Source organism: Convolutriloba macropyga, chromosome 4, assembly GCF_964194025.1.
Source record: "Convolutriloba macropyga chromosome 4, txConMacr16.3, whole genome shotgun sequence".
NCBI lineage: Eukaryota > Metazoa > Xenacoelomorpha > Acoela > Convolutidae > Convolutriloba > Convolutriloba macropyga.
In genome coordinates, this window is record NC_134471.1 from 5,771,996 (window position 1) to 5,786,866 (window position 14,871).

Here is a 14,871-nt window from a genome sequence, read left to right on the forward strand (position 1 = left end):
AGAGCGACTAAAATTAATAAGGTCAAAAATAACTCCGCAAAACGCTAAAACTTAGAACTAACAAAGGCACGAATATTTTTAAAATTTTAGAATAGTTTACTAACTTTAGTTGTGAGAAATTAAAACTAAAACTATATTAAAATCAATGCTTAGAAAGCGTCGCAAATACCAATCGTTAGAAAAAGGTATGTAAAATTTCATTTTAAAAATATCGACTTGCGTTTAACATGCAAATTAATTAAGCTCCCTCTTAAATAGAAAATAATGTTGGTTTCATTTTTTTAATAATGGAGAACCAAACAATGAAACTACAACAATTATGGGCAAAATTTACATACTTGACTATAAACAAAGAAGTTTCGGTGACAGCAACATCTTTTTAAATTTTACACAAATGATAACCATGGACAAAATGAGCATCACAATATTGAACAAAATATTCTGTTAACTCTAGAAGTAATCTTAAACAAAACTCAACAGCAACAGTTCAAGGTAACAGTATAGAACTAAGAAACAAGCATCAGGGAACAAAGCAACGTTTAATTTGAGCTCTAAATAGCGCCAATAAATACATTACATTGGGAAATTAAATAGACTGGTACATAACTTTAATTATATTTAAAGAAATTGAAACTATGGTAAAACATTGGAAAGAAATATCAAAAGCTTTGAAAGTTATCTTTACATATAATAGCTCACTGAAGCTGCAAATTTTAATTGTAAACAACAACAAAAAAATAATTTTGTATATCTTGTTAATTTATATGTTTCGACTCCACCTCCAATATACCACAAAATTCGACACTAAAATAAATACCAAATTGATTAATTTACCGGTGCAAACGAATAATAAATTGAGTTGGATTGTTTGACACAAAATTAACACATGATCAATATAAACAATAAGACATTTCTGGGTAACTATACATTTCTGCTTCAAGTTCTCAAAATAAAATTTTTATTAGGAACAATTACAAGAGCCCTCAATTAATACAATTTAGTAATAACTCAAATCAGCAACATCTAAAACAAATTCAAAATAATCAAATATGATTATTTTCTGATGATATCAAACCAACAATCAGCTATGGTACAAATGAAAGCAAAAACAAAAAGCGCCTCATTTTCAAATCACTTAATTGCACACCATATATTGCTTCGGGCAGTACTTCAACATTATACAAAACTAAAAAAAAATCAAAATCTCGCTTCATCGGTTGTTGAAATAATTTCGAGCTTGGGATATTTAATGAGACAAAAATTCAGACATTAAATACTTGAAAAGGTCAAGTAAAAACAATGCTAAAAACGACAAAAGCCTTTTTTAAGCACATAAGTTTTCATATTTTTTTTTCATATCATTGTCAAGATCGCACAACGTGAGATTCAATATGAAGAGAGGCGATTCATTCATTCACTTTCTGATAATAGATGAAACTCTATCGAATCGATTCAGCAACATGGTTTGGTTTGGGTCATTTCATGCCTGAGTTCAGAGGCCAATTTGCTATTTCCCACTAAAAAAATCAGTATTCAAGTTACATAACTTTAAAAACTTTCAAACTCTGTCTAATTTACTACCATAGGATCTTTTCCACAATTTCTCCCCGAAAATACTTGTTCTGAAACTCAATTCTTTAAGGTTATTTCCAAATTAGGAAAATTAAGTTCCTCAAATTATATGGCGCTGTAACATTCAAGCAATTGTCACTCAATTAAAATGTGAATACTCGATCAAATTCCAATAATAGGGTCACAGAAATCATTTTTACAGGGCTGGGGTGAAGAGATCGTTGAAAAGATCCAAGTTATGTGGCACAAAGCCAAAATTGCGATTTTACCTTTGAGAAGAGTAAAAAACAACCCGTGTCAAGTCAGTTCTATCGGCTGCCATGGACAAAGTGAGTTTGAGTGTATTAGCGACGGTATTCTCGATCCCGCTTGCTCTCTCGTCGCTCGTATTTTTCATCTCGTGAAGATCGGTCTCGGCTTCTGCTTCGCTTATAGTAGTCCCCACTTCGCTCTCTTTCTCTTCTGTCGGAGCGTCCTTCTCTCTCCCCGCGGGATCGTTCCGGAGACGCGTCACGTGAGCTTCTTTTGCGTCTTGAAGAATGACTGAAACAGCTTTATGCTGTTAATTGTCTACAAGCTTAACGTAAAACGTCAATGTAAAAAGTAAGATATTTTTTTTTCGAAATATTGCCAAAAAATCTGAAGACGATCTAGTGGCCTGCTGAGAATGACGGAAGTAGTCTAAGCGGAAACCAAATTATGAGCGCAAAATACTAGAAATCAAGAGGGTTAGCAGCAGAGAACGATAACACGCTACCGATGCTGGTTAGAATAGCAGTAAAAGAAGCTGACAGTAGGTACAACCGACGGGGGGGGGGGGGGTCTGCTTTACGTTTGGCAAGTTTACAACGGGCTGGGGCGTTGGCCGAAAACTAAAAATGATGCAGTAACTCCTCTCCACCCTTCTCTTTTGGAATTGAGACCTGGCTCATTTGGTAAAAGTTCGGCCTTCTAAAGATTATAAAAAGCGAGATGATTGAAAGTTAAAATGATGAGTAACTTACGACTTGGAGCTGCTGCTTCCTCCTCCCCCTCCACCACTCTCTGACGAAAACTTCTGAGTAATTCCCCTCAGACACTGTTCAAGACTAGTTATCAACACCTGCAACGTAGCTATAGGTCTACACATGATATTCACCAATCACCAATGGCAGATTTCACCCTAGTAGATTATACAAGTACAACCTGCATTAAGTTACTGTACAGCGAATCATTACGCTGCCACGTGAGGATTTCAAATAATATTCCGACTGCTTGAGGGGTGAGGGGATTCAAACATCTGTCAACAACGTGATTGGTTCATTCTATTTCTAGGCCGACAGCTCACGAGAAAGTTAATCACAGAAGCAGTTTTGTTCCTTCTGCCGTTTGAAATTTTTGGAGAAATACAGTAATAATATTCAGAAAAAGGTGAAAAGAAGCAATAACCTGACAGCGACTGTCATCAGCTACTTTGGACTGCTTGATGAGTTTGATGGCCAGCTTCAACGTCTGACTCGCATCCTCGTACTCTCCCTTGCTCGCATCTGCCAGAGCTCTGGCTATAGCTGTAGTCGATACTTGTCTGTTGCGCGACATTATCTCCTCAATCTCCGTTTCAGTCAAAGGAGGTCTACAGAAATATAGCAAGTAGTTATTAACACAAGGTTTGCGATCTTTGATCTAAACCCTTATTGACATACTTTTTAAAACAACCGACTAACGTCTCTTACAACCGACTTGTTCTCATACATCCGGCGAGCTGATATCCTATTTTTACCTATGAGAACGACGTCCACAATTTCAATATTCTAATAATATTAATAACAATAACAATACTGATTCTGGGATTAATTTATTTAATATTTGAAGGCATGTGGATATTTAACCGCGGGTTATAGTCAGAATACATTACATGCTTACTTTAAAAAAGAGGAGCCAGCTGGTGTTTAGGTTAGGGATGCCAGCATTGGGGTGAGGGGGTGACTGAGGGGGTTAAACTAAGATTAAGAACTACACTTCACGCCATGAAATTGTCTCCTCAAAACCTTTTAGGTGAATCGCATACTTAGAGACTAGTACGGCGCACGGCTCTAAGAAAGCTGCTCAGCCAATTAATGACCCTTTGGGCTTCACTTGTTTATCCCGTTTTGACGAAAAGGGTCAGACGATAAATCGGTTACGCAAAAAATTGCATAAAAGACAACAGACTAAGAACTTTGTTTGCTACAAACTTTGTTTGAGAGAAGTTAAAAAGTAAATAATTGAGAAACGTGCAAATAAGGTTAAGAAAAATTAAAATACGTAAGCTTTTTATTATCCTTCTTTTTGCCGTTTCTCAATAATCTAAAGAAACTGCAGAAATAACATCTTCCATTTTATTGGTTATTTGAACTATCTGACTGAGAATTTCTCTGCCTTCTTATCAGTTGCTGTGCTGTTTTATTTAGATTAAAAAGCATTTCTCTAACTTACGAATCGTAACAAACAACTGCCCAAAGAATCTCTAGTAATTAAAAACTTAGAATGAAACATCGCCAAATGTAGATCGCAAGTTATTTGGATAGCGAGATATGGCTGACTGAGGATTATTCGCGAATTGAAGCAAATGACAAAAAAACAACTGCATTAAGAGTAAAAAAAATCACATGCAGTTGAATTTTTCGTACTGTATTAACTTTATTGTATCAGAGTACAGAAAACCCACTTTGATGGTGAGCCAAAGTCATTTTTGAGAAAGATAAGTCACGTGTGACCGAAAAGAGTCAAAGATGACACCAAGAAAGCAATTCAGTCCAAATGGCATTAATGACAGAATTGAAAGTAGAATGACCAAATCACTACCAAGACAACAATTTTCCGTTGAAACACCATTTTACTCACTGTAGATAAAACTCGAGTGCCGAAATTTCACGCCACAAAGCCACCCGCTTCTTGGCTCCGCTTTCTGCTTGACCAAAATCGGCGCGACCCAAATCACTACTCAAATTTGAATTCAACAAGGACGCTCGTTATTGTGCGTTTGCACATGATGTTCCGGCCCGCGCTCATCTACATTTTTTACTTAACTGTCTTTTGACTTACATTTTTTACAAAGATATAATCAAAAATAGATGTTTGAGTGTAAAAAATCGTTACACAACCAATTTAATAATTGAATTAAACAATGACATGCCTCATTACAACGAGATATGCCATTAAAAAGACTACGAGAAAAAAAACAGTAAAAAAGGAAAAACAAAAATTTCACGGCAAAAACTTAATATCTTAATTTAAAAGCACCTAATAACAACCTCAAATTACAGCCAGACAAAACCCCAACTACAAAAATTTCGTTTTTTCCTAACTACACATCAGATGGGATTTTTCATTAATGAGCCTAGGTAACAAGTCGACAAGAAGAAATAATGAGATGAAATTCAAAAATCAATCAACATTTTTTAAACCAAATAATTTCAAAAGTCTTAAAAATAGTTAGCTTTTAACAAAATAATTCTTGATAATTTACTAAAAAGTCACAATTACACCAATAGGACCTGTCCCTGGTTAGACTTAGCCATAGAAAAGGACTAAATATGCAGAAAACCTCAAAAAAAATTACGAACAATAAATTACAAACATTGCGAAAACACAAATTAGTGAAGCCATTAAATTCATTAGCTATTATTTGACTTTATGTATTTTTATTTCAAATTCTATTTATAATAATTCAGCTGAAATTATACTGAATGAACAAATAAGTTCAATTGGGCCACATTTGAAAATCATTGGGAACTGTTATTACGCGATTGTGCTAAAGGACGAGAATAAGAAACAAAAGTACACCACTCAAATTTTAAGAAAACGCATTTTATCCAACAAACAAAACATCAGTTAAGAGATAATATCAGTAAACATGTTAATTTTCAAAATAAAAGAAATTTTATGGTACCTCTCAATGATGAGAATAAGTTACAAGTTACGAAAAGAACAAAAACTGAAAAAAATTGAAAAATCATGAAAAATCTCTAAAAAAATATCATGATCCCAATTAAATTTAATCCCAATAAACTGACTGCTTTGGTAACATCATTCATTCAATCCTCAATTACAAGCTTAAAGGACCGGTGAGCATTTTAAGGCTACCTAAATAATAAAAGAGAATCAAAAATAGCAAAAAAAAATTGAGCGAGAAAAGTGTCGAAGCCCTTAAAAATGAAATTTTCAGTGAAAAATTTTTCTACTTTCAATTAATTTTTTCACAGCAATGGGATCCTTTTGTACACAATTTGACTCCAATAAATAAAAAAACATGAACAATTACATTAAAAGCACGGAATTTTTGAGAAAACCCGTAGTATCAACGCCATTAAATTCAACAGCTTTCAACGGAAGCTAATAAATGCGCCAAGTTTTGCCCTGATGAGACAACAAGGATGTTTGTCATCCATAAGTCATCAACAAGACATTACAATAAGTCATTGACTATGAAAACAACAACAGACAAAAACCAAAAATTAATTAGAAAAAAAGGGGTGACGGGCTGACTGAGGGGGTTAAACTAAGAATAAGAACTACACTTCACGCCATGAAATTGTCTCCTCAAAACGTTTTAGGTGAATCGCATACTTAGAGACTAGTACGGCGCACGGCTCTAAGAAAGCTGCTCAGCCAATTAATGACCCTTTGGGCTTCACTTGTTTATCCCGTTTTGACGAAAAGGGTCAGACGATAAATCGGTTACGCAAAAAATTGCAAAAAAGACCACAGACTAAGAACTTTGTTTGCTAAAAACTTTGTTTGAGAGAAGTTAAAAAGTAATTAATTGAGAAATGTAAAAAGGTTAAGAAAAATTAAAATACGTAAGCTTTTTATTATCCTTCTTTTTGCCTTTTCTAAATAATCTAAAGAAACTGCAGAAATAACATCTTCCATTTTATTGGTTATTTGAACTATCTGACTGCGAAGAATTTCTCTGCCTACTTATCAGTTGCTGTGCTGTTTTATTTAGATTAAAAAGCATTTCTCTAACTTACGAATCGTAACAAACAACTGCCCAAAGAATCTCTAGTAATTAAAAACTTAGAATGAAACATCGCCAAATGTAGATCGCAAGTCATTTGGATAGCGAGATATGGCTGACTGAGGATTATTCGCGAATTGAAGCAAATGACAAAAAAATAACTGCATTAAGAGTAAAAAAAAATCACATGCAGTTGAATTTTTCGTACTGTATTAACTTTATTGTATCAGAGTACAGAAAACCCACTTTGATGGTGAGCCAAAGTCATTTTTGAGAAAGATAAGTCACGTGTGACCGAAAAGAGTCAAAGATGACACCAAGAAAGCAATTCAGTTCAAATGGCATGACACAATTGAAAGCAGATTTGACCAAATCACTACCAAGACAACAATTTTCCGTTGAAACACCATTTTACTCACTGTAGATAAAATTCGAGTGCCGAAATTTCACGCCACAAAGCCACCCGCTTCTTGGCTCCGCTTTCTGCTTGACCAAAATCGGCGCGACCCAAATAGCTACTCAAATTTGAATTCAACAAGGAGGCTCGTTATTGTGCGTTTGCACATGAAGTTCCGGCCCGCGCTCATCCACATTTTTTTTTACTTAACTGTCTTTTGACTTACATTTTTGACAAAGAGATAATCAAAAATAGATGTTTGAGTTTAAATAATCGTTACACAACAAAATTAATAATTGAATTAAATAATGCCATGCCTCATTACAACGAGATATGCCATTAAAAAGACTACGAGAAAAAAAACAGTAAAAAAGGAAAAACAAAAATTTCACGGCAAAAACTTAATATCTTAATTTAAAAGCACCTAATAACAACGTCAAATTACAATCAGCAAAAAACCCCAACTACACAAATTTTCTTTTTTTCCTGACTACACATCAGGTGGGATTTTTCTTTAATGAGCCTAGGTAACAAGTCGACAAGAAGAAATAATGAGACGAAATTCAAAAATCAATCAACAATTTTTAAACCAAATAATTTCAAAAGTCTTAAAAATAGTTAGCTTTTAACAAAATAATTCTTGATAATTTACTAAAAAGTCACAATTACACCAATAGGACCTGTCTCTGGTTAGACTTAGCCATAGAAAAGGACTAAATATGCAGAAAACCTCAAAAAAAATTACGAACAATAAATTACAAACATTGCGAAAACACAAATTAGTGAAGCCAAAAAATTCATTAGCTATTATTCGATTTTATGTTTTCTTATTTCAATTTCTATGTATACTAATTCGGCTGAAATTATACTGAATGAATAAATAAGTTCAATTGGGCCACATTTGAAAATCATTGGGAACTGTTATTACGCGATTGTGCTAAAGGACGAGAAAAAGAAAAAACACACCGTTCACATTATATGAAAACGAATTTTATCCAACAAACAAAACATCAGTTACGAGATAATATCAATAAACATGTTAATTTTTAAAAGAAAAGAAATTTTATGGTACCTCTCAATGATGAGAATAAGTTACAAGTTACGAAAAGAACAAAAACTGAAAAAAATTGAAAAATCAAAAAATAATATCATGATCTTTAAATCTAATCCCAATAAACTGACTGATTTGGTAACATCATTCATTCAATCCTCAACTACAAGCTTAAAGGACCGGTGAGCATTTTACGGCTAAAGAATAAAATCAAAAATAGCAAAAAAAATTGAGCGAGAAAAGTGTCGAAGCCCTAAAAAATGAACCTTTCATCGAAAAAATTTTCTACTTTCAATTAAGTTTTTCACAGCAATGGGATCCTTTTGTACACAATTTGACTCCAATAAATCAAAAAACATGAACAATTACATTAAAACCACGAAATTTTTGAGAAAACCCGTAGTATCAACGCCATTAAATTCAACAGCTTTCACCGGAAGCTAATAAATACGCCACGTTTTGCCCTGATGAGACAACAAGGATGTTTGTCATCCGTAAGTCATCGATAAGACATTACAATAAATCATTGACTATGAAAACAACAACAAACAGACGAAAACCAAAAATTAATTAGAAAAAAAGAAAGAAGGTGTCGAAGCCATTTAAACCACAAGTTTTTCTCTGAAAACTTTATGCATGATCTACAGAACGTCATTTTTGAGCCAATGCAACTATCAATATTAGGATAATATGTTAAGATTCCAAAAGGAACCAAAACTACAAATATCCAAAAATTTAAAAAAAAAAATAATGAAAACACGTGCATCGAAGTCATAACACCAATAGTTAGAAGATAAAACCTCGATTGTTAGAAGATAAAACCTCAACTTACTAGATTAATTTTGTTTGAAGTAGAAAAAAAGGGGGACCCAGTCATTACTGAGCCTGACTTAGAGTTCACGAAAAGCGAAAGTAAGTTCAAGATCGTTTACTTTTCCGAAAAAATCGAAAAATTGTTTTTTAAAGTTTTATTAGCCATTAAATTCAATAGCTTTCAACTTAACTCAGTAAAAACGCTCAAACGATTGAAGGACAAGAATATTTGTTATGCATAGGTAATCAATAAGACATCACAATAAGTCTCATGACTATGGAAACAACAACAAATACAGGCAAAAATCAAAAGTTCAGTAGACAAGTGCGAGAAGAAAGTGTCGAAGCCATTCAAACCATAAGTTTTTCTCTGAAAACTTTACCCACTGAATTCGTTCTCTAAGCCAATGGGAGTTACCAATCTAAGGTTAATGTGAGAACAAGAGGAACCAATAATAAAATATCCACAAAATTTTTGAAATCTTGTTGCATTGAAGTCATATAACAAATAGTTAGAGGATGAAACCGCTAACCAGATTAATTTTGGTTGCAGTAGAAAGAAAGGGTGTCCATAAATGACTGAGAATGACTTACAATTCACGAAAACAATTATATGATCGGTTAATAATAAAAAAACCAACAAAAAACATTTCTAAAGTCGTAACAGCCATTAGCTGTTCACTGAAAGCTCTAGATAGGTTCACTTAATGCTCATTACAGAACCTATTCCACTTTTAGTCAACAATAATATGCCATAAGACTTCAAAAATTTATTAAAACCTCAAAAAGAATTAAAATTTCAATTAAAATTACGAAAACTCAGAGTCGAATCAAAAAACCACGAGCGATTCCTTGAAGACGAAATTTTTGCTCATTGGGTTTCCTTTGACTGCAAATCAGGTTTGTCACTAACGGAACCTAGATATGAAAAGTGACTAGTCTCTAGTTGACCCAAGAAAACAAAAAAAAATTAAAAGTTCAATTAAAAAAATGAGCTTTCAAATAAAATTCAAATTTTTTGATAGTTAACTTCCCTATGAGACCAGAACTAGTCTTTTTACCGCTTTCCAGTCCATTAGGAACTCAAAATTGATTCATTTTGTGGCGTGATATGTAATTTTGAACTAATATTTTGATAAAAGATCTTAATTTGATGAAAAATTACACTTAAAGTTAACAAAATCATGCCAAATATCCCGTGTTCAAAACTTCAATCCTCGATATCTCCTCGAAAAAACGAAAGTAAAAAATCTTTTTAGTTTAGGATTCTACACTGGACGAGCTTTTTAATGATACCACTCACATTTCTCTACGATCAATATATCGATAGGCTAAAATTGTACGAACAAAAAAAAAACAATTTGAGTATATAGTTCCTCCCCACATGTGGGGTCGGGGCAAAAAGCATAAGAATGTGTGAACATATCTTTTGAAGCCGGCGCTCTGAATATATACCAATTTTCTGAAATGTAAAAAAAGAAGGCCAATAATAGCGCCAGCTATCGCGTCGCGGCTATTAATAACAAACATTGCTGGCAGATTAATAAATTATCTAGTTTGGGTGGCCTCTATTCAATTTCAATCAGTTTGAAAGCTCGAATCAAATTTAATGAGCTCAAGTCGTTTTTTTGAAAGCATAGCGCCGGCAGATTGCCAGAATAGCTGGGAAAGAACAGAGTTACGTGCCGTATAATAGAGATAGAAACAGATACAGATGTAACTTATCGACGCCCTCAAAAAGCTATGTAAAAACATTCAGCGGTAAATTAATAAGCTTGTTAAAATTCCATGCGCAGAAGCATTTTCATTAGGGAGCTTTATTACACATATGAGTTCCTTTGACCTTAAACTACTTGAAATTAAACTTTAGTAAAACGTCATTTTATCGAGTGATGTAAGTCACGTAATATCAAAATCTAATCACGCAAATGACCTAAGAACTTTTGCTAGGAAGAGCGAGTAATGACGTCAAGCACGCAAATGCCGTTAGTGAGAGGAAAAGTAATTCAGAAAATTTGACTTTTCAGCTTTGCTGTGAGAACAAATGTAAAACGAAAAAGAGCGTCAGACAACTAAGCAAAAAAAAACTAAGAGTACCGCGTTATAGCTTCGTTCAGCTTACAGCTATAAAAAGGAAAGTCGTATAAGAGTGTAAGATCGCAAATTTATCATTCGATTGAACTAAAAATGCATACTAAGAGTAATAAATCACATCACGCATGCATTCAGCTGCTGAAAGGTAGAAGACGCCAATAATTGCACCGACAAAAAATTCGCTCGTTCTAAAAAGGACTTCAAAAATGAATGCACAGATCTTAAAAAAAGCCAGTGTCCCAATGCATTTCTTTGAACTGTAAAAAATCCTCGATGCGGTCAATAATAGCATCGCTATCTCTTCGCGGCTATTAATGAGGCTGAACGATGCGTATATGTAGCAATACTCACGTCTCTGGTCTTTTCTCCTCCTTCGGAGAACTTATTCCGCCAGGCCCTCCGCCGGATACTCCGCTGGTCGGAGGCAGGAATGGCGGCATCATACCCGGGAAGGGAGGCATCGGGGGCATTCCGGGTGGAAAGAAGGGCGGCATGCCTGGAAACGCGGGTGCGGACGCCACTGATGTCTTGATGTCAGGCATCATCGGCGGTAATCGAGGCGGAACCACCACTAAATGATACAGAAGGTTCACTATTTGTTTTTAAGCTGCTCAACAATATTTTTTTTCGAAGACTAGAAACACAATTTATTGTATCAATACCTGAATCTCTTCCTGGAAAGCAGGACAGCCAAGATATTTTTTCTCATTCATAAGAAGTAAGGAAAAGGGGCAACTCAAAGTCGGTTCTGTTAATTTCATCTCGAGTCTTCTATCAATTGTTTTATTTATCTGCCCAAATTTTGAATGGTTCAGTACCAAAGTGGCCACAGATTTCCAAATTCCATAGAAAAAATATCCTACAAATCTGGAGGCAACAAATTTCAAACATTTTTCAGATAACACAAACTCATAGTCAGTGAAACACTTCACGATGTTTCAAAGGACTAGTAAGGCTCTAAAAGAACTTGTAATATACCTTTTCTGATCCTTTTATTGCGTTGAATTTGTTGAAGTAAGGTTTCATTAACATCTTAATAACATAACTTTTGTCACTTAAATTATTCTTTTCATGTGATTGTTCAGGGCCTGAGCGGGTTTTTAATTTTACTTCGGAGCAGGGCCGACAGCTATTATTTTTGTCACTAGAGAAAAAAGGGGTTTCAATCTAAGACTGAATTACTTGTCTGCTGGTTTTTAACTTGACAATCTTGGTTGTGTCTCTCAGAGTTAATACTTTTTAAGACCCGAGGGCCGTATTTACATTTGAGTAATCACTTATACAAAATACATCAAGATTAACTCAAGATAAATAGAACTTCTGGCGCGTGCTGACACGTGCCAGGCAAATAAGATGAACATAGTAAAGTGTACATTGTAAATATAAATACAGGCTAGCATTGTTACAAATTCCTCTTTTATGGGTAAGTCAGATAACAAAAGATAGTTAAGTGGTTTTTAAGACAAATATACTTGAGAAAGTTTACAGGATGTTAATAAAGTAAATATACATTTTCTCATCTTAATAAGGCAGAAAAATGAAGTCTATATATGGCCTTGAGATTATAGCAAATATAGCACTAAATAAGGCGATCAGTAAAATTGGGGAAAAGATATATGGATTACTATATACAACGTACTTTAGGACGTTACACTACCCACGTTTAATGAAAAATTTAGATATAAATTTTTGATAGAATACACAGATAAAAATGTTAATAAGGAGCCACCCTTAAGTTTCTGTCGCGTTTTCGTCAGTTTCCAAAGAGTCGTTATTAAGTTGTTGAAGAAATTCGGGATTCATTCGATTAGAGCGCATGGAAATTGTCGATTTTGATCGTCTAATCGGCAATTGGGGCTTTTGTGTAGTTGCAGAGATATCAACTTTGTGATCGGTCATTGTTTTAAGAACGCATATTTCATTGTCAAGTTATTGAATTTCTTCCTCGATTTTCAGTAGACGTGCATCTATATTGTTATCAATGTTTGTTTCTCCAACAATAGTCATCAAATTTTTCATTTTATGGTCAAGGGACTGTATCTTTGTCAGCTCACTGTTTGTAACCGAAACTACTGGTTTAAGAGGGATTTTTCCATCGGAGAATTTCATAAAATTGGGGGTTATTCGTTGGAAAAATTTGATCTTATGATACAGATACATGACTAGGATGTGAAGGAGAAGATTTCCAATGAAGACTGTAATAGTCAGAGTAAGGGAAAGCTTTATTGGAACATAGGATTCTAACTTATCAACAAGGGACGGCTTCAGGAGTTGCATTTTGTGGACCAAAGGGGCTGCTATTTTGTCTAAGTCGGCTTGTTTAAGAGTATCCGTTGTACTGATCATTTCTACTCTCAATTGCTGAAACAATTCAATGTTAGCATCTGTTTTCGACGTAAAGTAAGGGAGTTTCTCCATTTCCGGTAACGATGAAATCAGGTGTTGAAGAGGGTCAGCAAGTTTAACATCGATTCGAGTGGCTGGAATTGTTTGGCAACTCGAGAGGTCCGGTCGGATTTTGATGTGTTTGCTGATCAATTGGACTCCGCATTGGAGAGTTATTATGCAGAGTCGACATCCCTCCTTCTCTTCACTTGTCGGCAGCGAGGCATCGTTCAAATTATATTCTCTCCACGTAAATGGTTTTGCGCTCATGATGAGCCAAATCCCGTAACCAAGATTTCTAGCAGTTTCAGGCGTTGGGAGCATTACCTTTTCTGTTTGGCATACAGAGAGGGCAACAACTGTCGCGTGAAAATAGAGGGTTGCTAAGCAAGACGATTGTGCTAGATGAGTCTCCATTGTTTCGTGACAGATACGATAATTTGAAGATCCTAGACAATTATCGAGCTGTTGTTGGGTCAATGTAGTCGTCTCCATGGAATCCTGCGAAATTGCCAGGTATGGACATTCGATGATCCACTGAAGGGCTTCTTTAGGATCCTGTTGGGGCATTGGGATGACGTGCGCACTATAGACATGAAATGAAGTTTGACGGCATGCTAGAGGAATTGCTAGAGTCAAAAGTAATCCTTGTTCAACGGTGGCAATTTCGTAAACAAGTTTGGCATCATAATATGACATGAGATCCTTCATGGGTATTGCCAGTGACAGACGATCTGTTGAATGTTTCTGACTATCATGAACTGAATCTAAGACGGCTAACAATGATTCGCGGGGAACTAATGACATTGGTAATCGTTTATCTAACAGAATGGGTATTGAATTTAACAAATTTATACTATAGGCATATAAAGCTGAACGATAACTTTTGATGTCGGCGTATAAAATTGATAACAATGAAGCTACAGTATCGAAGTTGAAATTTAATTGCTGATTTGAGAAGAGCATTTGTGTACAATTTCGTAATAAATGGAAATTTTTCTCGAAAATGTCGAATTGATCTTGTACTACTTTCCAGTTTTTATTTTGATTGTCTTGCATTTCCTGTTGGATTTCCGACACTTTAGCAATTTCATTCGAGATAAGGAAGAATTTTTCGTTACTGGCTGACTCAACTTCGAGTACATAATCAGTAAGAACTGATGCGTATTCGTTAAGTCGTGCAATGTTTTCTGCATTTTTGCGTCCATAGTTTTGGCATTTTCCGAACAATCCAGTTATTCCGCATCCTTCTGAACTTGCCATTGAGACTCCGAGGGATCCAAAGAGTGCTATTCCGGCAACTGCGGCGGCTGCTGCTACCGGTGCTGCACGCTTTTGTCTGCTTCTTTGACCGTTTTCTTCTTCAGGACTTAAAAATTTCGCGGTAACGTTGCGCATATGTTTCACTTCGTTTTCTGCTGATTTTGTCTCATTTGTGATTTTTGAGAGCATCCAATCCAAGTTGAAAGGTTTATTAGATGAGTTGAATGGCTCTGAGAAGTTAACTGGGCACAAAATTGACGGTTGTGTCCACATAGTTGCTAGTTTTTCAAGCATGTCTTCGATTTGTTGTTTCAT

At 34.9% G+C, this 14,871-nt stretch overlaps 1 protein-coding gene across 2 annotated transcripts in view; it reads right to left on the reverse strand.

The window, feature by feature from the left end:
• The window catches only part of LOC142337433 (cleavage and polyadenylation specificity factor subunit 7-like), a 33,501-nt gene that overhangs the window by 4,562 nt on the left and 14,068 nt on the right, over positions 1-14,871 (reverse strand). The window contains exons 7-11 of one of the 2 annotated variants that reach the window (XM_075386650.1): positions 11,260-11,479; positions 3,001-3,184; positions 2,577-2,674; positions 1,842-2,115; positions 181-1,517 (exon numbers count right to left, since the gene is read on the reverse strand). In XM_075386650.1, coding sequence (XP_075242765.1) covers positions 1,917-2,115; positions 2,577-2,674; positions 3,001-3,184; positions 11,260-11,479 — 701 coding nt within the window. In that variant the 3' untranslated portion in view covers positions 181-1,517; positions 1,842-1,916. Of the gene's footprint in view, positions 1-180; positions 1,518-1,841; positions 2,116-2,576; positions 2,675-3,000; positions 3,185-11,259; positions 11,480-14,871 lie in introns of those variants that run through there. The other variant, XM_075386649.1, reaches the window with a different exon arrangement.